At 41.0% G+C, this 25,387-nt stretch overlaps 1 protein-coding gene across 3 annotated transcripts in view; it reads right to left on the reverse strand.

The window, feature by feature from the left end:
* The window catches only part of MAPRE2 (microtubule associated protein RP/EB family member 2), a 98,602-nt gene that overhangs the window by 2,432 nt on the left and 70,783 nt on the right, over positions 1–25,387 (reverse strand). For all 3 annotated transcript variants that reach the window (XM_040087864.2, XM_040087854.2, XM_040087874.2), the window contains 4 exons: positions 22,485–22,630; positions 20,247–20,460; positions 9,345–9,484; positions 4,809–4,967 (listed from right to left, as the gene is read on the reverse strand). In XM_040087864.2, the coding sequence (XP_039943798.1) occupies positions 4,809–4,967; positions 9,345–9,484; positions 20,247–20,460; positions 22,485–22,630 (659 nt within the window). The remainder of the gene's footprint in view (positions 1–4,808; positions 4,968–9,344; positions 9,485–20,246; positions 20,461–22,484; positions 22,631–25,387) is intronic.

Below are 25,387 nucleotides of genomic sequence, written 5' to 3' on the forward strand. Positions count from 1 at the left end.
CAGTTAGATGCTGTACTGTAGCATCCTGATGTCCTCCCATGTTCAGCTCGTCCAAGGTTTTCTGAACCTGTCTGCTGTAGTTTTCACACAATTTTCTCTCAAGGTTTAGATCACTAAATGGACAAGACACTTTTACTATCACCTGCTTTAAAAATTCAACACAGCCTCCTTCTTGAGGTCAAGCATACTACTTTCCCAAGATAATGCTAAATCCCACAGTGCTGCAAACACATTTTCCTGGGGAGGCTGGGGGGAAGAGCCCCATATTCACTGACTTATATAGCTACTGTAAAAAGCCCTAATTACTAAGTAATCATTTCCCATTGTTCTTATGCACAATATTATCCAAAGCTGTCTCTTTGAATATACATTCCCACTGAAAGATGAATCCCTGACACAAGGAAAGGCTGTATCCTCACTGCAGGTGACACCAGTTCTAAACAACTTTCAAATTACAGGCAACAGGGCTAGTAACCTGAGTTGACCTCAATGTTATCTGAGCTCAAAAAGTCTGGCTGACTTTTAGAGCATCCCTTCTGGACTGCCATTAAGCACAGCTGCATTTGCAGCTTTCCTCTCAAGTGCTTTCCATCTTTCCACAGCACGGTTCGCTGGAGAGATCCTTCTCATGTGTGCTCTGCCCTGCATTAGTACTGCTGCGCCGTAGGCAGCTCCAAAGGAAAACACTTTTCCAAGACACTGAGCTGCCATTCAAAATCCAGCATCCCCAGTGGGCTACCTCTGCAGAACTTGCCTGGCTCCCTAACTTTTGTTAGAAGCAAGCGGCTTCAACAACAAACTTTAACAAATTGCTACTGCTAAGTTTTCAAATTTGAGGCAAAAATCAAAAGAGAAGGAAGGCCATAATTTTCGTTTCCCCACAATAGTCCCAGAGCAGCTTATGAAACGGGCAAATTCCCTTCTGGCAATAAAATATAAATATTTTATTTATTCTGAAGGGCAAAAGCAGAGTAAGATTCTTAACATTTGCTGATACAATGGAAAGAGCCATCCATTTACCACATATAGAAACAGCCCAATTTCAATTGAAAGCAAGCTTTCTATCACTCAGGTGCCATTTCCAGGTAGAAGTCACACATCAATCAGGGCAGCTGAAATCAAGCACAGTTTGGCCCCTTGGGGGAAATGATGCCCTTCTTACATACAGTAGGTACATCACGTCAAAACTGCTTTGTGAGCAGTACTTAAAAACTGCAGCTCCTGCTATGGGCTGCAAGGGTGCAGGGTGTGCAGAGAACAGGAGGTTCACAGGGAGGAGCTGACAGCTGGGAGAACATGACCCTGCCCTGCAGGGTGAGAAAACTGAAGCTTCTTTAGCTGCAGTGAGCGATGCTGCCTTAACCCCATCTATCATGAGCCTCCTGTGCTGAGGTGACCCGCTCTGGCATGCACATGTTCCACAGGCCCTGTGGATGATGACTTTATGAGATGCACGATTAGAAAGCCCACTTGTGCAGACTTTATGGGTCATGTACGTGTTTTCCTCTCATTTGTACAATGAGGAAAAGCCTCCAAGCACAGGGAGTGGAATCTACTCTACAGCTCTGAAGACTAGGGGTGGCCCCAATTTTGCCTATTTTGGTTTATCTTTGATGGAAACAGAGAATCCTCTAATGTAACTACCTCAAAAGTTGCTCTGAGACTTGGGACATGTTTTTCAGTATCTACAGCCTGTATAAATAAATGAAATGGGAACCATAAGAGAACCATTCAACTACTTTGGGACGGTGGAATCTCATTGAACAGCATCCCCTAAAAAGGAAAGCAGTAGAAGAGCTTTTTAGAGCATTTATTTCTGGCTTGAGCTACATGACCATGGTCATCTGTCTCCCGTGTAGAGAGATGGTCCCTTTTGACCCTTCATAGATTCATCTGCCTCACGGTATTCAGGTGTGCCTGTAGAGTGACGAGCTAGACCACGACAACCTGGTGTTGGGGAGGGTAGGGGCCTTTTCCAAAAGCAGCAGATATAGAAGCTGCTAGAGCAAGAAGTTACCAAACCAGCTGCATTTTGAGCAATTGCTCTGGGAAATTGAGCAGAGCAATTGAGATACCCAACATGAGCAATTCTCCCACCTTCTACATGAACTGAACCACAACAGCCTGTGTAGGAAAGCAAAAGCTTTCCTACATTTCTGCTTTATACCAAGACCTAAACAGCTCTGAGATTCATAACCCAGACACAGGGCCTCTTCTCGTCCATCACTCTGAAGCTCTTCTAGTGTAGTACCACATGGCCAAATGCTTTACACACTGAGAGCTTGAAAAGTAGGAGCCACATCTTTCCACCACTCAAATGTAGCACTTTGAGCACCGTTCTCTCTCAAAAACTTTGATGTTTTTGATGAAGAACTAGGATTACAAATGATCAATTCATAATTAAAAATTACAAAGGTCTACAGACTGACCAACCAAAAGTTAAATGACTGTAGAAGACGAGATATCCCTCTTGCTTGAGCAGAGACATAATGATGAGGTTTAAGCAGAACTCTAACAGGGAAAAGGAAGGCTCTAAAGGGAAGGAACAACTGGATTGATATTTGTGCTGCTCAAATTCACCAAAATCAAGCAAAACCAAAAAAATTTTTCAGTCTTAAAAAATTAGTTCTTATTGAATTAAGCAAAAGAGAAGCTTAGGAGGTGACATAACTGAAACTACAGTATAAACTGAAATTCCGAGAAAAATAATTACCCCACTCCCCACCTCAAGACATTAATCTAATCAAAATCTCTTCAATGCAATACTACAATAATTAAACACCTGGGGAATGATTCTTTGAAGGACTAAACTCTATACTTGCAGTTTGAATCATTCTACACACAATTCACCTAACAGCTCCATGATCTGACTAGGAAAGCCAAACTGCTGTTACCACGGGATTAACCTACAAAATACTGCGAGATAAATAATTTAACTTTGGACAAATTCATTACAGATAGAGAAAAAAACCAAAACCAAACAAAACCAAAAACCCCAGATCTGAAGGGCAAAGCAGGGCAATAAGAGAGTGAAGTCCAAACCCCAAAAGTAGGCAAGGTCTGAATCAGCTGTAAGCTACAGTCTCTGGTTTAGTGCTAATGCATTTGGGTCTTTCCTCAGCAAGTCACAGTCCATCTGTTAAGCTGAGGAGATCAAGTCTCCCACCAAAAGGAACAAAAACATTATGTGAGGAACGGCCTCTGTATTCCTCTCTGGAAGAGCAGTGTGCTCCTGCTGCAGTGACACACCCAGACTGCAACAGCAGCCACATTTTAGATGAAAGCACAGTTGTTATATGTAGTTCACATGCAGGCATGGACGATTTCAACAGAGAAAGGCTTGGAGGGAAGAAGCAGATAAAACACTGGGAAATGGACTGAAGCAGAACATTTTCTAATGTGTTTTGCCAGTGAGGAAGACTGCAGAAGGAAAAGCAACAAATGCATTCCTTGGTGCAGAACCACTATGCTGTTTAAGCCAACAGACAGACAGATGTGGTAGGGGTATGGGGAGAAGAGATTTTTCTGGCTTTGCTTTATAAATAAATCACTGCTCTTGAATCCAGAGGACATTTTCTCTGACCCATATATATATGTAACACTTTCACCCTGTTATCACATGACTGGCAAATTTGTCTCATTGTTTATTCCTGTGAAAATAATGGTTTCCTCCTCTTTTTCCTCTCTAGCACTCTCTCTGCACCGCTGAAGAAATCCTCTTTCCCTTGTCGCTTCTCATCTGAGCATTGGCACCCGTTAGCTTCAAACTTGTGGTTCTCACACCTAATTCAAATATCAGAGGCCCTACATCAGACTCTTTTAGAAAAATTATGTTGAATTAGTAATTCCTTCAACACTAGTTTTGATATAAAACTAAATCAGCTGACTACTGCTGCAACAGCTTTCTGGGAGCAGATGTAAGACAGCCTGTGGTACCACAGTGCTGCCAAAGGATTAAGTTGATGCTTGTACACTCTGGAGCCAAAGCCTTACTCCACTGGAGACTGAAGGGTCAATTGTCAGTACAATCCATACAGGGATTTAGTTAACATGAATGGGAGTAGTTCAGCTAAATCTCCACTGAATCATTATCCCTGAATGTCTCTGAGGAATTTAACCAGCACCCTTTGCAGCTTCTTGCTTTGTTCAGTGTCTACAACATTAAGTCTAAGATGCAATGAGATTCTTGCTTAATCTTGCAGACAATACACTTCTGAAATTTTGCTAATAGAGGATTATTTGGTTTGCACAAGGAAGAATTTTGCCTATAGCAACAGGATAAAAAATGCTAAAGAGCATTATCTTTGTAGATATAATTATGTATTTGGCAACCTGCACCATACATACTCCAACACAGCCACATAGGCCAGAGAAGGTTCACAGCTGTAGACAGTGAACAGCACCTCTGCCAGAATTTTTGTGATTTTCAACACATTAAAGAGTAGGAGTAAAAGACTTCATGCACATAGGGGGAAGATGAAAAAAAAAAAGGCTCAGAACCATATGAAATCAATTTAAAATTGTGACACAGACCCTCCCATTTTAGATAAAGCTCAGCAAACCCAGAATACAAAACCTACAATGAAGCAGGGAAAAGCAACAAACCTCCTGAATCCTCTCCCCAAGCTAAAAAGTCTGTTGTTTGCAATTGCAAATGCAAACCACCTCTTTTGGGGAGGAGCTAGGATTCACAGGAATCCTAGCTGCTACAGTTCTGCTGGCCTAAATACAGGATATGACCCAATACTATACCAATACACGATTAAGCTTTTTTTGTTGAAATAAGAAACCATTAAGCTTCAACTTACGTGTTCATCTGAAGCATAAAGGACTTCCATTAGCCGATTGACAAGGTCATTATTCTCTCCCCCATGTTCTTGGCAGAGAAGTTCAATCTCCCTTAATTTGCCAAAGTAGAAATCCCTTTCCTTCTCCACGCCTTCAAGTGCAAGCTTTAATGAATGTACCTGCATATAAACCAAGACAGGATGCATCAGTTTTGAGGAGCACTACAGGCAAAAGAACAGTCTCAAATTTTGTATGCTAAACAACCTTAAATACATATTCGATTTTATAGCTTAGAATGAAGTCCAGTTTTCTTTCCAGTGCTAGACTGAACCTTACCCCACAGAGAACAGTAAATCAGGCTACCCCACCACTCCCCCACATCCTAACCTTGATCCTTAAAGGTCAGTTTTCTCAGCACTCTTTTATACTGAAGCTCAAAGCAGCAGTTCAGAAATCAGAGCTACCTAAGCCATGGTCTCCTAACAGGGCTGCCAGAAATGTCATGTAGTGGTAACTAATAAAACTTTCATCTCAGTACCTACATTATTTTGCCTGGATAAACGTGTAGTTGTTGGGAAACCTACAATATCTCCTTGCCTAAAAATACATTGAACTACATAGCAGAGGAGGCAAGTAGTTTAGTTAGGAAATTAATAGGTTCCTCTAGTTACCAATGTGGTACTGCTGTGCTGGTTTTCCACCTCTCTGTTCTGCTTCTTCACTTACCACATTTTACAAACCTGTGTTTTAGCACTCTGCTGCCATGACTGGGTGCACCACAGCCTACCTGCTCTGACTGATGTGCTGTTTTTACCAATAAATTCTCTCAAATGCCAAGTACCTTTCTCCTTCCAACCTTGTTCACAAGAGTCTTCCAGCTACGCTGTCAGCCTCAATTTCACCACTAGGACTGCTGCAAATAATTCATGGGCAGTGTAGCTGTTAATGATTAGGCTTTGTATAAATCATGGCAGATGTTGCAATATATTTTTATACATACCTATTTTAAAAAGAACAGTTTTGTGGGAGCATATCATGTAACTTCTGTGTAATGGGGTATACACAATCAGGACAACATCTAAGTGTCTCAGAAATTTGGAGGACAGCAGAGTAAAAACCAACAGAAATAATCGCACATAAAGCTGTCTACAGTAAACACACTGATCCCAATCACAGCCAAATTAGCATTCACATTTTAAAGCCTGCAATTATACAAATGGTTTTCCAAATAGAACATGCTAAATAAATGAAATCATATCAGACTGCATTTCAGTGAACTGATAGGATTTAACAGAAACTTCTGTGCTACCAGTTCTACTGCAAGTTAATTTATTTCCTTCACTAGTAAAAATACCAGCAGAGTTCAAACAATGCTTTGATAGCCTGCTAAACCCTTTCAGTTTGTTTTTCCATGACTGCTGAGCTAGGGATGCCTTCTTCTGACCTTTGATGGCACTCTCAAAGGTGTCAAGCAGCAGAACTGACCTGTTACCAGAGCAAGATCTCAGGGCATTTCATTTATGCCCTAATTCATTTCTGACCAGCTGCCTGAGTGTGACACTCAAGTCTTCCCTTGACAGTTTGAATCTATTATGGATATAATGGCCAGTCACCTTAAAATTAACTGTTTTTTTTTAATAAAAGTAGGAACAGCAGACTGAAACAAGAGTTTACAATATTTTGATCTGTACATGAAGACCTCATACTTAGGATGTGCCTTCAGGAACTGCCACAGCATATTGCTTGAGAGCAGTGCCTGAATCCAGCCAGAATAAAAATGTAACTGCTTCCAGATCTCTTGCTCTGTGCTTGCTAGAGCTTGGGAAAACAATGAACTTCAGCAGAAAACCTGGCAGCTAATAGCTGAGACTATCTCCCCTTCTGACCTATTTACTATGAAGACATTCTCCTGTTTTCATTCTCTCACATTCACGCTGTTTAAAGAAACAAAATCTTTAAACCATTCACATATGCATGGAGTTAATTAACTTCTGTATATCATAAACATTGTTATAACCAAACCAGGTATGCTTTCCTTCAGTTCCAACTGCCTGTCTGTGCCATGTGAGTCCATATTTCTTCAGATACTCTGCACATCTGCATCCTACTTTTTCCTTCCGCTAGCATGCCAAAAGGCTGACACTTGAGGAACAGCTCACGTCAACTGACCAGTCTTTTCTCTGATGGCACTTACTGGGAGCATGGATGCTCACAGGACTGCAGAGCCAGGCTGCAGATTAGGCCCAACTCTAGGCAAAAAGCCACAATGATGCTCTTTTCAGAAACTACATGTATATCAGCACACAGCTCATAGTTCCTGGGACCATTCTCCATATGTAAAAGTCCCTTCTCTGTATGCAATAGCCCCTGGTTTGTGTGGTCACCTCAGCTGCACTCGGGCACTCTTTGGGAGAGAGCTGGCACAAACCAAAGACACAAAAGGGACCACTTTGTTATTTTAATGCTATGGGTAATCAAGTTCCAGTGCAGAGTGACGCCCCTTGGAATTTAATTTTGGAGTTTAATTTACTGCCACAGTTCGAAGATGATTTTAAGAGAAACTTTAAGATTGTAGGGAGGCATTAACTGGCAAATGTTAGGGATGGCTTACAATTATTGCAAATATCTCATTAAACTACACTATGGTAAAACATAGTATACAGACATCCCCACTAATTAAACCTTTCTGCTACAAATTGCATGGAAGTTCAGATGTTTCCATCTCCCTCAGCTGCTATCCATGAAAGGGATGAAAAGACTATTAGAGCCACATAGGACCCTGGTACCCATGACACAGTTCAGCATTTCTTACTTAAAATCAACACAGAAATATAGTAACAGTGGCTGCTGCCCTCATCTCCACAACTGCTGCAGAGCAGTAAAAAACAGACAACTTGGCTCTTGCAGCATGTTCACACTGGGGGTCAGGAAAACCTGGCTCAGAGCTGCTTGCAGCATAGCTTTTTTGGCTCGTGTAATATGGCCATGGTTTACAAGTATCCATTAGTGGGAAATGAGATACCAAGTGCTGTCAGCATTAAGAAAAAAAAAGCCTTCTAGACCATTCTAGCTGGATGATGTCTCTTAAAAACTAGCTATTAAAGAATCAGTTTTTCAAATCCTCAAAATTTCTTCTTCTTTTTGGTGGTGAGGGAAATCATCAGTTTTCCTTCAGGGTTATTTGTATACAAAGCTTAAGGTTTTCACACATGGAACGTGCTAGGAATATGTTAGCAGTGGATGTTATAGTGACTGTCCATTTCAGTAAAGATCAATTATTTTTATGTTGCTCAGATGCCAACCAACTCTTCCTCCTGAAGCAAACACACTCTGACTTCTGAGTACAAATGTCACAGTTTAAGTTGCATTAAGCCGACGTTTGAACTCCGCTCAACATTGATTAAACAAAAAAGATTCCATGAAAAATATACATGTCCATTCCTTGTGCAACATTTAAAAGCTTTTCTTTTACAGCAACAATCTAGAGCCCATTTGGAAAGTTAGTGGACCCCATTGTGCTCTGCTGCTCAGAATGATACCCTGAATCTGCAGAATGCCATGTCTGGGATATGGCTATCCATCCACCTCCTTTCAGGGCACAATTCATCAAAAACCTGCAAACAGTACCCCAGCAGACTGAAATATTTGCTGTTCAGGTCAATGGAAGTCTGAAAATGAAATGCCTTAACTGTGGAAAACCATACTTGATCCAGAATAACGACTGGTACCTGAATGCAGCTGCCAGGAGCTCTAAAATATGAGGTTTTTTCCTTTCCATTTTCCCACACCAAGGACAAATACAGGGATCAGCCCTCATATATAGTAGTGGCATTTACACCATTCTGACAGCACAGTCTTAATCCAGATGCAGGTGTTTATTCTTGTCCAGTGCAGACACTTTTGCAGTTCAGAAATGAGAGAACGGTGTAAAGCTCCAGAGCACAAAGAAAAATGAAGCCCCTTACATTCCTAACATTAGAGAAATTCTGAACCTTTAAAATTGTATCACAGAACATTATTTATAACATACCTAAGTATTCTCAGAAAGGTAGATCACATTTTTAAATTAAAATGGTGTGTTAGCTTCTTTAACACCTTCCTTCCAGAAAGCAGAGCACAATGCTCTAGTCTCACTTTAACTGAAAATCTCTTAACACCTTGGGATGACAAACAGGATTGTTTCCTCCACACTGCCACATTAAATGATTTATTTCAAATTTGTAATACACAAGAGCGAAGACACTACTCAGATTTTTCCTATCCAGGTGAAATAAAAGATATATTTCAACATCTAATAAAATTATCATGCTTCAGCAAGACCTAACTGTCACTCCTAAGATCATAATTTAAAAATACTGGCAAAAATCAGTCATCTCTGCCAGACATTATTTTTTACAATAAATTCTCTCCCTTCTTTTTTTCCCTTTCCAGCTGAACTATTTCCACTTTCGCCCCTTTGTAATTCTGGAGAGCATCATTCATCAGAAGACAATGTTAGATTTCATGTCTGCCTGTGACAACGAATGCATCTGCTTTTGTCCCTAAAGCAAATTTACCTGTTCACTGAGCTGTATGACTTGAGTTTCCAAATCTTTATCTGATTTGGATGCCGAGCTGCTTGGTGCAGCTTTTTTTGCTGAAGATGGGCGAGAAGGTGTTGATCCTGGTTTAGAAGCTGGACTGGATTTAGCAGCACCTGCAAAACACAATAAATAAGTAAACAATAAACAATATTGATCTCTGTAATAAATGCATTCCTATTAACCTGGTACGGAAACACAAGTATTGATTTTACAGCCATCCATCCCCTCTCTCACTTCAAGGTGACAGTAGAGGAAATTCCACTACTGTTATGCCTTGGGAAAGGAAAAACCACATTCCCTACCAATGTGAGTTTGCTACTGAGAGTGAGGCAACTCTAAAACCAAAATAAACAACATCAAACCAGGAATAAAAAGTTCCCTTAGATCTGAGCAGCTTTTCAGTTTAAAAAATTACACCGTTAAAAGAGCGTTCCCCCAGACCATTTCTTAACATACACAGCTATCCTCAATTTCCCTGGAGAAAGACAGAGTTGAAATAAACTCAGCTAAACTGCCTCTCTGCTTTTTTGTTTTCAAATGCAAACCACCCCTGAGACAACGGCATTGAAACTCAGTCAGAGCAGAATTAAACCCGTTGGTGAACTCGTCATAGTGAGTTGGCCATAGTGACCAGAAGATGTGTTTTGATCTCCTTAGGTTTTCCTATTTCTTTTAATTACTCACGCTGCAAATCTATCAGAATATGGAGCAACGTCTTCACCAGCAAAAATGGCAAGTGAAGAGCGCATACAGATACTCTTTTTCCACAATGACTCGGCACATAAATGCCCAAGCAGAGCATCAGCTGTGTGGAAGGGTTTGCAGTGCCTTCAGAGGAACCTCCCAGCCAGCTCCTCACGCCTTGCTCTGCCTCTCCATCTTTCATGTCTTGGTGCTGGCTGTTTGATAGAGTCACTCAAGCCCATACAGGAGTGCCTGGCTCACAGCTCGTCCCCTGCCTCAGCTCCCACAAGCACTGTGCTCTGACTCGGCCTTTTCCCTATTCCCTCCAACAAGGAATAAATTTGAGATGCACTGGACAGACATCTGATACAGAAATTGGTTTGGTTAAGACAAAACAGAAACCCAGCCTCTTTCTGGCCTATTTGATTTGATTTATTAAGCAGGCATGTGAACCAGAGGTCCTGCTCAGCACCACTCATGTTCATCACTGCTTCCTACAAAGAGCAAAACACAGTTGTCCAGACGTGCTGACAGGTTCCATGCCATCCTCCACCAGCAAATGCTGTTGGCTCTGAAGCCTGAGCCACTCAGGAGACAGCCCTAATCCAGCAGGAACCCAGCTCCCAGCTGAGCTCTGAGCTTGCTGTTCACCAGTTCCAGAGGGATTTTGCCCCCGCTTTCTCAGCAGCCGCCTTCTACCCCACACCTCGCCAGCTGCTCCTCCCACAGGATTATTAGATTTATGGCACACTACGGATTGTTCTAAGTTGTCATTTCCACAATTTATCCCCAGTGTCAGACAATGCTTTAATAAAGCAGTTCTTTGTAAAACCAACGCATTTAAAAAAAAAGCCATGACATGCAAGAAACTGCAAGGAGGCAGGGAGAGGAAGAGACAGCCTGTGGGGCTGTTCATATGCCCAGACTGTGGAGCTCACAGAGTCTCACTGACCTAGAACTGTGACAGTGGTTCATTGGAGGAGCTGGAAAGTGATGGGAAAGGAGAGCAGCAATGGGTTATTCAATCAAGCTTAAGCTTTCCTGATTTAGTCACAGGCCTCCCTCTGTAGCAAGCATCTCCTCCCACCCCTATGGATAACTCTGTATTAACTGGGTCACCTAAAGCAAACAGAACACAAACAAACAACTTGATAATTCAGTTAGCATGTGTAAACATTCCTGTGTCAGACAGCCATCCTCCTTTTCTATGCTCCTTAATATGAGACAGATAAGGAAAAACGAGCATACTGGTGGGGTTTCTTGTGGGTCTTTTTCCTTTTGTTTGGTGTTTTTTGTTTTGGTTTTGTTTCTTTTAGAAACTGGTGACTTCAACAGTTTCCAAGTCTACTGCATACACAAACTCTTCTCCAGCAGATTTCAGATATAGTACACAGGCTTGCTAAAGTTGGGAAAATTCAGTGTTGTATATATGTCTAACATGAAACTTTTTTTCACATCATACTTAGATCAGCAAAGAATAAATCATTTGTTGAAAAACACTAAAAATGCCGGGGTTTTTTGCTGCTATTTTTCTTTATTGAAATTGCCTAAAATTTGGCATTCTGCCTTCAATGCTTTCTAGGTTCAGGCCATATTTTGACTATCTAAAAATCAGCTGCTTTAGAACAGGATTGCTAAAATATTCTCAAAGCTATGAAAATAATTTTCCTTTGTATTAGCAGATAAACAGAAGTAAACTAGTGTCAAAATATGCAATAAGAACACACACATGAAATAAAATCACTTTGACTCTAGCATTCTAGTTGGGTCTCAAGTTATTTAATGATCAAAGCATCAACATTTACTTCTTATTGTATTATATAACTACAAGATGCAGGTTCAGGGTATCAACTGAAAAGTAAATGCTTTAAAGCTAGGACAGAGAGAGCTAAGGAAAGAGCAGGAACAAACATTTGATCCCCAGGTATTCTCTCTAATTTGCAGCTCAGGTGCCCTCCCAGAGTGTGCTGAGCAAGCCTCATTGCCTGCAGCACTGGTACATGGCATTATGTTCTGCCCTCCTTTGAAAACAACAAAGCCTCTTGAATTTCTACAGCAAAGTGCCACAAAGCTTTAAAAACTTCAGACAAATCAAAAGAAATCAACTTTTGCTCCACTTCTCAGGATCAGCTCTTAAATGACCACAATATTCCAATGTCACTAACACAGATAAAAACCAGCTAACTGGTTACTAAGAGGGATCAGCAACAGCCGGATAGAACTTAATTGCAACAGAGAATGCTTAAGGATTTCTAATTTAAAATTTCCTGCAGGAAAAAAATATCTTTAGTGCACATGTATTCTAAGGCATCCGTTTTATAATCAGCTCATGAAGTAAGCTTCCATTCTAGCAGAAGCCTAATTTCATAAAATAATTAAAGGATGCTGATCGGTAGAGTAATGCAAAGTACTTGAAACAACCAGATATCTAAACAGAGACAAAAGATCCTGATAGACTTAATGACTTGGTGTTGAGCAATGATTTCACAGTCAATTAGTGCGATGATGGAATAACTCCTAATGCACTGCTCAGAGGGACTGCATAACCCAAGCAGTTTAAATTCTTTCCAACATCATATCTTCCATGAAAATATTTATATATAACCCATTAACACATTCTGAGAAAGCATGAAATTTTATACAGGTACTTTAGATAAAAAGTATCCAATAATCATCTATTTTCCCTGATCAGTGAGAGAATTGCATTGTAGTCAGCAATATAACTGTTTGCCATTATCAATTCCTCTTCGAGCTTACTGCTGATGTTCAAAAAGAAAGGCAGGACCCTTCCCTGGAAAGAAACATCCCCATGCCCCAAAACATGCTGACAGCCAAAAGACTGGAAAGCGCTGTGGCAGAAAAGGATTTGGGTGTCCTGGTGGACACTGAGTTGGGCATGAGCCAGCAAAGCACCCTTCCAGCAAGGAAGGCCAGCAGCCTCCTGGGCTGCACTGGGAAGAGCATCATCAGCAGGCTGAGGGAGGTGATCCTCCCCCTCTAGTCAGCACTGGTGAGGCACATGAGGAATGCTTGGTTCAGTCCAGGGCTCCCCAGGACTGACAGACATGGATGAACTGGAGAGAGTCCAACAACGGGCCACAAAGACGAATGGAATGGAGCACCTCACGTACAAGCCAAGCCAGAAAGCTACATCTGTTCAGCCTGGAGAAGGGGGGCTTCAGAGGGGATCTCATCTACACCTCCAGAGAAGGTAGGAAACAGGCTCCTTTCAGTGGTCCCCAAGAGATGGGAGGCAATGGGCTCAAAATAAAACACAAGAAATTCCATTTAAACATAAGAAAAAACATCTTCACTCTGAGGGTTATCAAATATTGGAACAAACTGTCCAGAGAGGTTGAGGAGTTTCCAGCCTTGGAGATACTCAAAATGTGACTGGATAAAGTCCTGGGCAACCAGCTCAAGGTGACCCTGCTTTCAGCAGAGCAGTTTGACTGGATGATCTCAGATGTGTCTTCCCACCTCCACTGTTCTGTGAGAACTTCTGTGACAGCATGCTCTGATTTTAGGTCAATGCAAAGTTCCAATTAGAATTTCTTTGTAAACAGTATTGCAGCCGTTTCAGTTAGCACCTGGATAACTTTTTGTACCTGCCCACATAACACTAGCAGAGACAAGAAAAGTAAATTTGCAATTGAAAGACAAATTATTCTGTTCTTGTACTGAATTAAGTTGAGCCAGCTTTGAAATGCACTAGAGGTTTCCATCTGTGGTACTCCAGAAAAAATTACTAGTCTATCCACCATAATTAAATGTATCCCACGCAGTTTCAGCTTCACTATTCTTTTTGCTAAATACCTAAGTTCTACAAACAGATGCAAACTTCTGCAACATAAAACAGTGGATGTTGGTACTGTGCAGGTTTGGGTACAAAAAAGCTAGGCTGCAAATTCCAGTTCTCTTTGCATCACAGGCACAGTCTTGTAGACAAGAGATCTACTTAACATTTAGAGAAATCTTCCTTGAAGCTATATGAGTAATTAGTATGCTGTTAAATATTTATGCAGAATTTCAAGAAAACACGTGCATGAATACAGTGTGGATGTGCATGAAGAGACTGTGGAGAGCAATGAGCAAGCACAGGACTTGGCTGAGCCCACACAACCACTGCTTCAGTGGAATTTGGGAATCACTCACAGTCTATTTTAGTCAAATTAAAGGATTTCATAAAAAGAATATTCCTGACTCATGCCACAGGAGAAAACCCAAACCCAACAAGAGGCCACAGTAATTTCTTCACGAGCTAAAGAAAAACTCTCCACCCACTTAAACCAAGAGAGCAAGAACAGTAGATTAATTGATATTCACACACTCTTAGTATTGTAGCTACACCAGGATACAAGAAAATAGGCAATTTCATTTCATGAAATAAGTGATGACGAATGATACTCAATGGGAATTAAATTACCTCAGACAAAATCTGACTTTCTGAATACCAACCCACTGTGGTGCAGCTGTCCTAATTATTTTGTGGTATTACCTTCCCCCGGCTGCAGGACCCTTCTATCCTCTCAGCTCCCCAAACCAATCTTCACTGCTGCTGGTCCAGTACAGCCTGCATTCATCCTCTCTGCCAGACAGCTGGCAAACAGAAGTGTGTACGAGGACTTGAAACTTTCACAATTTCAAGAGAGCTATCCAAGTAAGACTGTCCAATGGAGGCCACTTGTCAAATGAAAAAGTTTTACTGATGGCATGACTGCTTCGGTTTGTCTTTAAGGCAAGATTTAATAGAAGGGAACTAACCAAAGCCTTTCCCCCATCATAAATGAAGACTTAACTCTAGATTTAAAATAACCAATATTTATTTATTTATTATTCAAAATAATCAACAACTATTACTTCTTCTCAACTGAAACCTTTATTTGCTCTAGAAACATCTTTAAGTATGCAAACATTTATCTTCAATGGATGAAATCATTCCACAGGCTTAACAGAAGAACACAATTTAAAATTTTCAGTGCTCTTAAAAACCTGTGTTTTCTAAAATCTCACTGTCTGCTTAGCTATAAGGAAAAACCAGTCTCAAAAGGGAAACCTGAAAAAAAAATCTGCAAAGAAATGCACATTGGAAAACGAAAGAATGTGCAAACATTTGTGCAACGCGGACTCTCAAACCACACCCATGGTACAATGAAAATTAAGATAGCCATTTCCACCACTGCCTTTCCAAACGCAATCATCTCTCTTGAAAAAAGGCCCTGGCTCCTGCACTGCAAGCAGGTTGCCTCCTGGTCTAAATTCTGGAGCTCAGTGGGTTTAAAAATTAAATTCTCCACATGCTGGCAGGGTAGATGTGTATGTATTACAGCAGAGCCACTTTACCTCCCAGGCCGGCACTGTCACTGCACATGCTGTTCCCCTGGGTTAGTACAATTCCTTGGCCTTGTATGAACTAGGGATGAAAACACTCTCAGTTTGTCACCCTGCAGCTCTTTCCATCTCTAGCTCTGCCACGTTGTCCTGGAGCACTGCACCACTGCGAGCAGAGATTGCCATTGCCAACACCTACTGCCTGCCACTGGGGAAAATGGTAGCAGGTCTTGGTGGAAAACAAACAAAAAAAGCATTAGGAGTTCTCTAGTCTCCCAGGAATCCTAATTGTATCACTAGCTGCTAAAATAAAGACAGGTCTCACTGATTATTTTTATCCCTCAAAATTAATTTACAGCACATCTGTCACAGGAGGATATACCATTTCCTTACAGAAAATCAGTATTTCCCTCGTGCAATTGGCTTTTCGATGGCACATTATATATAATGCATTCATGCACAAACAGTTCATTCTGCCCTGGTTATTTTCCCTGTCATAGCATGAGTATTTTTAGCCCTCATGTGATCCTCCAGTATTTTCCAGCTCTGCTTTAGTCATCCTGCTCTCACTGAATATTTCAAACTAAAAAAAAAAATCTAACAGCTTCAGATCTAAGAACCGCTCACATTTTTAGCTTACATGTAAATAATTAATTTGGTTAAGCTGTCTTATACGCGTGTATTTTTGACACCCCACACCCATACATTAGAGAGTGCTCCACGGAGATTTGCTCTGACATACAGGAATACTTACATAAGACACTAAGCTAAAATCCTGACAGCCTGATCACTATTTTCAATTTTGATCAGACGAAGCCTTTTCCGCTCTTTCCCGCAGGGAACATTAGGACTGGCACAAACAACAGTGCCCTAATATTTTAATCCTGTACCACAATTTTGACTCTGCATCTGTAGGCTGTTTACATTAGAGAAGAGCGGAGGCCGTAGGAGATCGAAAGTCGGCTCAGGGCTGGCAGATGGCATTAGGTCTAAAAGCAGCTGTGGTGCTGCTGCCGGAGAACCTACAGCGGTGGTCTGTGCCGCTCCTTGAAGGAGGAAAAGAGCCTCATTTCCCCACCAGGGAGCTGCATTCACCTGGGGAAACCTTGCTGCTCCTACTGCTTCTAGAAGCCGACTGTGGCACGTTACCAAACCCACCCACGCACGGCACCACCGTCAGCCCGGCCACAAATCGGCTCTGTCTCTGAAGGAAGGGACAAGGCAGCGCGAGGGTGGCACAGCAGATTAGCTGTAGGGACCTATTTATGCTTCCATTTCCAAGCTGCATTATCCTTGACCTGCGCTGACTCCCCAGTAGGATCACCTTTGGAATGGGAAGGGCTATGGCTGCTGGCCTGTCCGCCAATTAACACAAAACCCAGCGCATTTTTAGACTTCTTGAGTTTTCGTTGTTTTAAAAGTGTTTATTTTTCAAACAAAATAAAGACCATGCTCTGCATTTATAGAGATACAGGTTAATATCCATTTACAGGTACAGGAAGCAGTTACCCAATACCAAGCATCCCATCAAGGTTCAGAGTCTGATTAAAATATCAAAGATAATTTTAATTCATACCAGTATTTTTCTGGATAAGTTCTCAGAGCAGCCTCTAAGGATCTGACCACTTGTTACCTCAAGGACATATATCTTAGTCTACCTCTGAAAATACTTTGTTAGAAGAGTGTTATAAAGCAGTTATGAAGAGCCAGCAAATATCTCCTAAATCACTCAAGCCCAAAACTCTGTCAAAGGGCACTGGAAGAGTTACTCCATGGAGCAAAAGGAATCACCTGAAATGCATATGAAACTGCTAGCAGCTAAAATAAATTATTCCTTTAGAAATACATATTTAGAATGGGCATATTTTAAAGCCTGCCAAACCCCCAAATATGAACGTGTACCCATATATCTGCTTGCTCCTGACACCAAACAAGAGATGCATGTACGTAGCTGAAAGATCTTCTGGGTTCTTTATTTTTTCCCACTAGAGCTTGCTTTTGTTTTGTTCAAGAACTGACTAGGCAGCATTAAAACTTCAAAACTTCATTGTTAACGTGGCACAGATCACACAGATGAATAATGGCACCGAGCTGTGTGGTGTGGTCACGTGCTGGAGGGAAGGAGAGCCATCCAGAGGGACCTTGAGAGGCCTGAGAGTTGCACAGTCTGTGCAAAACTCATGAGGTTCAACATGGCCAAGTGCAAGGTCCTGCACGTGTCAGGGCAACCCCATCAACTACAGGCTAGGTGGAGAATGGATTGAGAGCAGCCCTGAGAAGGACTTGGGGTGTTGGTTGATGAGAAGCTCAGCATGACCCAACAATGTGCACTTGCAGCCCAGAAGGCCAAGAATATCCTGGGTTTTATATTTTGGTTCCTATAGCAGCGGTAACGAGTACTCCTTCACTTCCAGCTAAGAGTGGAAGGCAGAGGGACAGAAGCACATCTTTCATGGTGATTTCCCACAGCTACCCAGAACTTGCTCCTGCATCATCCCAATTTACTCCCAAACAGCAGGAGATGAGGCACACACAAGTTTGCAGATACATACAGAACTCCTCCCAGAGCATCAGTGAAGGCTGCCATTCCTTCCAACGTGCAGATTCTGGGATGGGCTGAGCGAGGCACAAAGGCACCAAACATCAGTGCCACGACAATGTGCTAGCCCAGAGTTCAGTAAACCCATGGAATGACTGATACCTAACTGAATTAGTTCTGCCCTGAAATGCAAGCAGCAAGAAAAGCTGGAACTCTCACTCCACCCAGCATCAAGTAATGTCCATACCCCACCATCCTCAGCTCAGAAATTAGTGTCCTGACTGCTATACTTCTGGACAACATTTAAGTTAATAAGGAAGAAAGTTTCCCATGAAAAAGCTAACTCTCACAGCTACATGATCTTCCCAAATCACACTATCTCAATTGCACAATCCCATACAAAGGCTGCGAAGGCACAGGACGTGCTCTTCATACAACCAGCAACACAACATGACATTACTGCATTATTCTCCATATCAGCTGGCTGGTTCCACTCCAGTAGCTATTCAATTTCTGTAGGATTGTCACCTCCACAGCTTTAATTCAGATGACATATTTGTGACTTTGGGAAGAACAGACCATCTGTAAGAAGAATTAACGAGCACAGTAAAGTCTGTGTTTAATAAAAGTGTCTTTTCCAATTTCAGAATTGGACAGCATCTTGACATTAGCACGTGGGTTTTCTGTTTCCAAAGGGAGTGCAAGACATCTCACGGGAAATTGGAGCATGCCAGACCCTGAAATTCAGAAGTTAAGCCACAAGACAGTGCAAAACAAAGATGTAAACAAGCTTTAGAAGCCCAGAGCAGCACTGGCCTACTATTAGGAGCCCCATTTCCTGGAAGCACTAATGAGCTGAAGGCAGCTGGCCAAGTATGCCCCACTTTGACGTCAGAAGTGATCAGAGCAGAACGCTGAAATCTGGGTAGGATTCCAGAGCACAAGGCGGCCTAAAAATGAGGGTGCTTCATGCTTCACACCTGCCCCTGCTTTCTTTTGTGAATACTGGTGCACATCCGAACCCATGAGAGGACAGATTTAAAATCAACTAAATATTAATCCTTATTTGAGGAATGGGTTAGCATAAACCCAGGACAAACCAATAAAGGAATTAGCGCTGTGTGCATGTGTATTTCCATGTGCACAAACCTACATCCAGTAACACTTTTTTAGTGACTATTTTTTTTCTTAAATGTTAGCTGCTCTCCTGTTCACTCAATTCTCAGTTAACAAAAATGCCATCTGCTTAGTGACTAGTCATACCCACATTCAGAAGGGGAAAGTGAGAAAATTCATGGGTTGAGATAAAGACAGTTTAATAGGTAAAACAAAAGGCATGCAAACAATTCATTCACCACTTCCCATGGACAGGCAGGAATTAACCCATCTCCAGGAAAGCCAGATCACCCATAATGATGATTTGGCAAGACAAATGCTGTAACTCTGAACATCCCTCCCTACCCTTCTCCTTACTACCCCAGCTTTTCTGGCTAAGCACGATGCCATGTGGTATGGATTATCTGCTCAATCTACTGGGGTCAGCTGTCCTGGCTGTGTCCCCTCCAAATTTCTTGGGCACACCCAGCCTGCTTGTTGGCAAGGCAACATGAGAAACTGAAAAAGCCTGGACTCTGTGTAAGCACTGATTAGCAGTAATTAAAACATCCATGCCTCATCAACACTGCTTTAGTTTTAAATTCAAAATTTAGCACCAATCTCCTCTGAAGCGTTATCTCTATCCTAGCAAAACCCAATACAAGTACAAAATAAAATATTAGAAGACAGGTATCTTTGTAAAAGAGCAAAAACTACATGTTTTTCAGTTAGGAAGACTAGTATACCCAAAGAATAAGCACACATAAAACCAAAAGTAACTTAATTTTTGTTCTTCTGGTCAGCCCTTAAGATTGGGAAACTCACCATAAAAATTAAAAAATAAATCAGCCTGTGCAAGCGTTTTCCTATAAAGGTGGAGGTGTGAAAGAGGAACACACTCCATTTAATGTTCTTGAATACACTTGCACATATCACATTCAGCAACAAGATGGTTAAAAGCCTTTGTCTCCACCACCAGACATTACCAGAGGCCATGTCATTTACATGGAGAGGGGTCAGTGGAGGAGACCCTATGCTTAGTAGGGCTGGGCCAAGCACACAATATGTTAACTTTCTGCTGTCTCAAGATGCTAAAGCTATGATAAGGTAAAAAGAATGGCGTGAGCACCCAAGGAAATAATTTTAAACTAGTATTTAAGTAGAAGGGACCACAGTTTATAATTGTCTTCAGAGACAGAAATGGAATTCTTTAAGGTGCAAAATACCTGCAGTTGGAGAGTTTGCATGGTGAGACTTTTTGGGCAGGTTAAAGATCTGTTCACCAGGATCTGGTGGAGGAAGAGCATCTTGGCCTTGTCGAGCTTCCACAGGATCATACTCCTTCCCATCATAGTTAGCATCAAAGAACTTTTTAAACCATTGAATGAAATCTAAGTTGTCTTGGAAGCGCCCTTTGACCAGTTTTTCCACAGGAATTACCTAAAAGATAGATAGAAATATTCAATATTACGTCACTGACATTTTTAAATATAAAAATTACACATACACACTTACTTGAAAAAATTTACTAACTGCATCAACAAATAAACATCTGCCACTGTTTTGTTCCTGAAAGAAAGGGTCAATTTGCAAGTGCTCTTAAAAAATGGAAACAAAACCCAGTGAGACCCAGCCTTTGAAGCAGCGATAGAGCAGGTGCATAAAAGCCTTTACAGCTACTGTTCCACAGAGGTGCTCCCTTACATCCCATGGGTACATCCCATGATGAATGACCCTGTCCTGGGAGTAACACTGTGTTCAGCCAACTAGGGATTTCTGGTTTTAATGGACGGGGTATGGTCTGACGTACTACAAACAAACATTTCTTCAGAAACTCCAGACAGATGTTTCTGGCTCTCTGTCCTACTGTTTGAACTACAAAACCGAGCAGCTTTTCCAAGACGTGCTAAAGTTCAAACCAACCTACATTTTGGTAGCACATGGTCATCATATGAACCAACTCTGAAGTTTTAACCTTGTAATTTTTTCTGTTCCACATAGAGCTATACATAGAGCAGTTTGTGGACATGCAGAAGTTGACTTGAATGCCTCATAAAGTTCTAGTAGAACAAAGAAAAGGCTACGAGGATGTCTCCATATCAATGTCTTTGAAATTTTTCACAGACATGAAACACACAAAATGTGACTTCAGCCAATATTACAGTACTCAAGGCTTCCAGACACTGGACAGACAGGGACTACAACTGCAGAAGAGCTGCCCTGCTTTGCTTAATTCATGCCACTGATTAAACAGCCAAGTTAAGTGGACCTGAATGCCTCTTGAATGTTACGAGTTTTCAGCTGGAAAGGGGTTTTCATTTCTTCTTAAGGATTAAGCCAGCTGTACAGAATTTTATACATCTATGATGCTTCTGCAAGAATTGACATTGCATTTTGCATGTCTTTTGAGCTTGTACCTTAACTCTACATGAAATGTAATGCAGAGCTAAGGTACACTCTATGTACCTTAGAGTGTACATAGAGTGTAATGTAAACTCTACATTTGTACCTTAACTCTACATTAAAAAGGCATGAAAAATCTGCTCTGTAAAGGAAAATTGACAATGTTTACTATATTAGTCTTCCCAATGTTTCACTAACTAATTACATTGTAAATAGAAGTATCTATAACATTTCATGAAACAATGAGGGTTTTCCAGTGCTTCCTAGAAGTCTTAAGGGACTCTCTGTTATGACTGTTTAAATTTCAGAATAAGGCAACACTAAAAGCCAGGGCATAACCTTAGAACGGTAAACAGGTAGCGCATCAGTGTAAAACTATAATCATGACAACAAAACTTCCATTATTCATTTTTATCAACACAGTAATTTATATTGGTGAGTCTGTCAAACTCTCACATTCAAGTATAAAACAAATACCTTAAGGCTGAACAAGCATTTTCTCAGCAGCTTCCATTCTTAACTTTACAAGATCACATGTGCTTCCCAACCTATGAAATCACTGGGTAAATTATTCCAGCTTTTGAATATTTTAAATTCCTCCAACCTGCTTTTGACAAATAACACAATACTTACAAGAAGAGCATATTTTCAAGTTGTTTTGTTGAAAATTCAGGTCACCAATAATTTTACTTATCAAAAAATTAAGATTCACTGATGAGAAGGAATTTCTAACATGTGGTGCTGTATCAAAGGGTCTCTGATATTAAGATAGAATGAGTTAGATGGCACAACTCCTCGGCAGATATGTGGACTCAGTTTTCTATTTGTACCTACATGGAGCCAAATGCCAAGCTTCTTCCTTTATGCCCAAATGCCTTTTTCAGATGATGAAAGGTCAAGAACATTTTCATACACTAGTTGCAATTCTAGTTCTCCATCCAAAAATTGAAAAAGTGCATTTTCAAGCATTTTGAAGTTTGTTTCCCCTATTTATTAATTTTACACATTTTATGTAACTTTTGAAACATGCAGTGATCGAAATACAAACGCAGAATGCCTACCTTATCCACATTCATTCTTTTAAATGACGCCTGCAGAAGTTTGAAGTTGTGAATGTACTCATGCTCCAGCTTTGCTTGAAACTTTACTTTCTTCAAGCTAATGCACCCTGGGAACAACATGTCCATGAACTGGCAGTAAGCTGCTCCTATAACAAGAGAATGCATAGACGTTAATCCAGATGCACCCAGCTAAGACCAAATGGTGTTTAATGTCATTAGCAGAAAGCATGAGCAGAAAGCAACAGTGCTGAATAAGTCACTGCTGTAATTCAGCCTAACACTATGCACCCAAGGCCTGCATATCTAATGTACACTGAGCAGTCATATGTTCTAGAGGTTCTTTTCCACTCAGTCTGGATGCATGATGCACTGCTGTGCAGCATCTGAGGAATCACCTCGACTAATGCAAAGTGAAATGGATGTTCTTGGAGTCCCTAAACACAGCGGGACTGTCCATACAATGAGAAGATAACAGTGAAAATGAAAATCTCTTAATAAGCTTCCTCAATCCCCACAGTCCCTTGAATTCAAACAAGCCAGGACCATCTTTCTTCTGGACCTTGTACCCAAGTGCCAATCAAATCCAATGCAATTATTTAAGATTATATCTAACAAGGATTTTTAAAAAATTAATTGCGAGGCTCCAGCTTGTTAAAACGCACTAGTCAGTTCCCACCCCTCTGCAATGAATATTCTTACTGATTTTCATTTCCTGAGAAAAGCATTTAAATAAGACTTTAGCATAGTCCACCCATAGCTTTCAAAGCTGGGCTAACAGCTTTAGTTCTCACTCAAAACAGTCAGGTTCCTAAGTTCAGCTTTGAGAGCTCTCTGAACTTACACAGACAGTAGGGGTGTGCTTGTATAACTAATGCAGAACAAAGAAGGAAGTCTATGGAAAGGTTTCTAACCAGCACCCTGAGGGTAGCTAATAGAGACATTTCTTATATGCCAGGAGCTTCCTCTTACAGCATCATGCCAATGTCATTTGCAAAGCCTTTACTGTTGATGCACTCAAGTGTTTAGAAATCAAGATGAAAATGTTTGAAGAAATCAGAGGAGGAAAAGCAATTTTCTTTCTTCTTCAGAAGAAGAATTTTCTACAAAATATTTCATACTCGGCAAAGACTCAGAGACGTCCACAGAGGGCTGTAAAGGTGCATCCCCTGTGCTTGAGCATCAGGCAGGGAAGTGATTGCCCCATTACCCCTGACAAGTTCAATTTCACTTCCACAAAAAAGACTGTTGTGCTTTTAGTGCACATCAGTTTTGACAAATAAGTGCCCAGATCTCACCTCAACAGTTCAGCTCACTATCAACAACGATTTTTTATCACAAATATTTCTGAGTGTTCACAGAGAAACCAAAGCACCAAAGCAGACACCTGGCTTGCCCAGTTTTACAGGAGAGTCAACAATAACCTGAACTTAAAGTCATTTTTCTATGTGGGTATGCATATGTTTTGACAGGACCAACTTTATGCATGAGATGGTTCTCATTCTCTGTATCCAGTCAGCCATCACACAAAGGGTTACCGAGATCATCGCTTCCCAAACAGAAGAAGAGTTTAAGAGAAGAGTCCAAAAATGTTCTCTGAAATACCAACATAAATTTTGCTAAGGGACTTACCATGATCCAGCTTTAGTGCTGAAAACCACTGCCATTTAAAAAAAGAATCTGTTCACGTTGCCTAGCTTTGTGGGGAAAATGGTTATTAAAAAAACTCATTTTCCAAGAACACCTTGTGCTTAGCTGTTCGCAATGGTCTTGATAGGAATCAAAGTAAAATATTCCCTAAAGAGAAAGGTGCCTTTTAGCAAGTTACAAGCATCAGATGACAAATTTGCATCTTCTTACAGAAAACTTTATAAACAAAATTATCTATTCAAAACTCATCCTTAGCAAGAGGACTTGTAAATACATGGCAATGGAAAAAATACATTACTATTAAAAGCATAGATATACAGATAATGCATAGCTTGAGTACACTTACTGTTTCATTTAATGCAAAAGGCTTATTATGCAATCATTTAATGTTATAAATTGAATTTGTTCCTAACACTGTCCTTTCATCCTCCCCATACCCCAATTATAAGCTTTACTCTGACATCTAAGTAATTGCCTGGAGGCCCTAAAAATGCACTGCACAACCTTTCATCTAGATCCTTTTAGAAAACTAGAAGCCCAAAGTGTTCACAGGAGATTTTTCTCCTTCTGCTGGTAATGCAAATTCCTTCTGCATGCCTTTAGATAGTCTCTCTCTAGTTAGGGTATTTCCTTGTGTTTTCTCTGCTGGCAGTTGTTTCTGTGCCTTTGCCAGCCAGGAGGTGGTCCTGGGTCTGCACAACACTCGAGGGCAGGAAACACTGGACTGCATCCACATGGCAGCACAGACCTGTTCTCTGACACAACACTGGAGCGGCTGCTGCGCCGTCTCCCCAACAGGAGGATTTCATTGCACTGGCAAATACAGCTCATTAAAATACTCCTTCCTGAAGTACAGAGGCAACAAACAAACACGGATTGAACTAAACACTGAACTACAAAGAGAGGAAATTCCTCCCTACTCAAAAAAGCCAGAGACCTGCCTACAACACCAACGCGAGAAAGTAAAAATATCATTACAGTCAACTGGGACTACCTGATTTTGGACATTGAAGTTATGAATGCATTTAATATTATATAGGTGTTTATTTATAATTCAAAATTTTACCCTCTAAAGCTTGTAGCTGTCAGACTACATTTAAATGGGAAACACCAGCACAATGGAATGGGGACACTACTGCTGACACTGGCCACGGCTGAGATTTCCCAGAGGCAGCAGCAAGGGGAGCCCTGCTTAAGTGATGTGAGACTGCAATGCCTTTATCTTACAGCCACAGCACATCCATGTGGTCCTGTGC

This window comes from Hirundo rustica, chromosome 1 (genome assembly GCF_015227805.2).
Source record: "Hirundo rustica isolate bHirRus1 chromosome 1, bHirRus1.pri.v3, whole genome shotgun sequence".
NCBI classification, from domain to species: domain Eukaryota; kingdom Metazoa; phylum Chordata; class Aves; order Passeriformes; family Hirundinidae; genus Hirundo; species Hirundo rustica.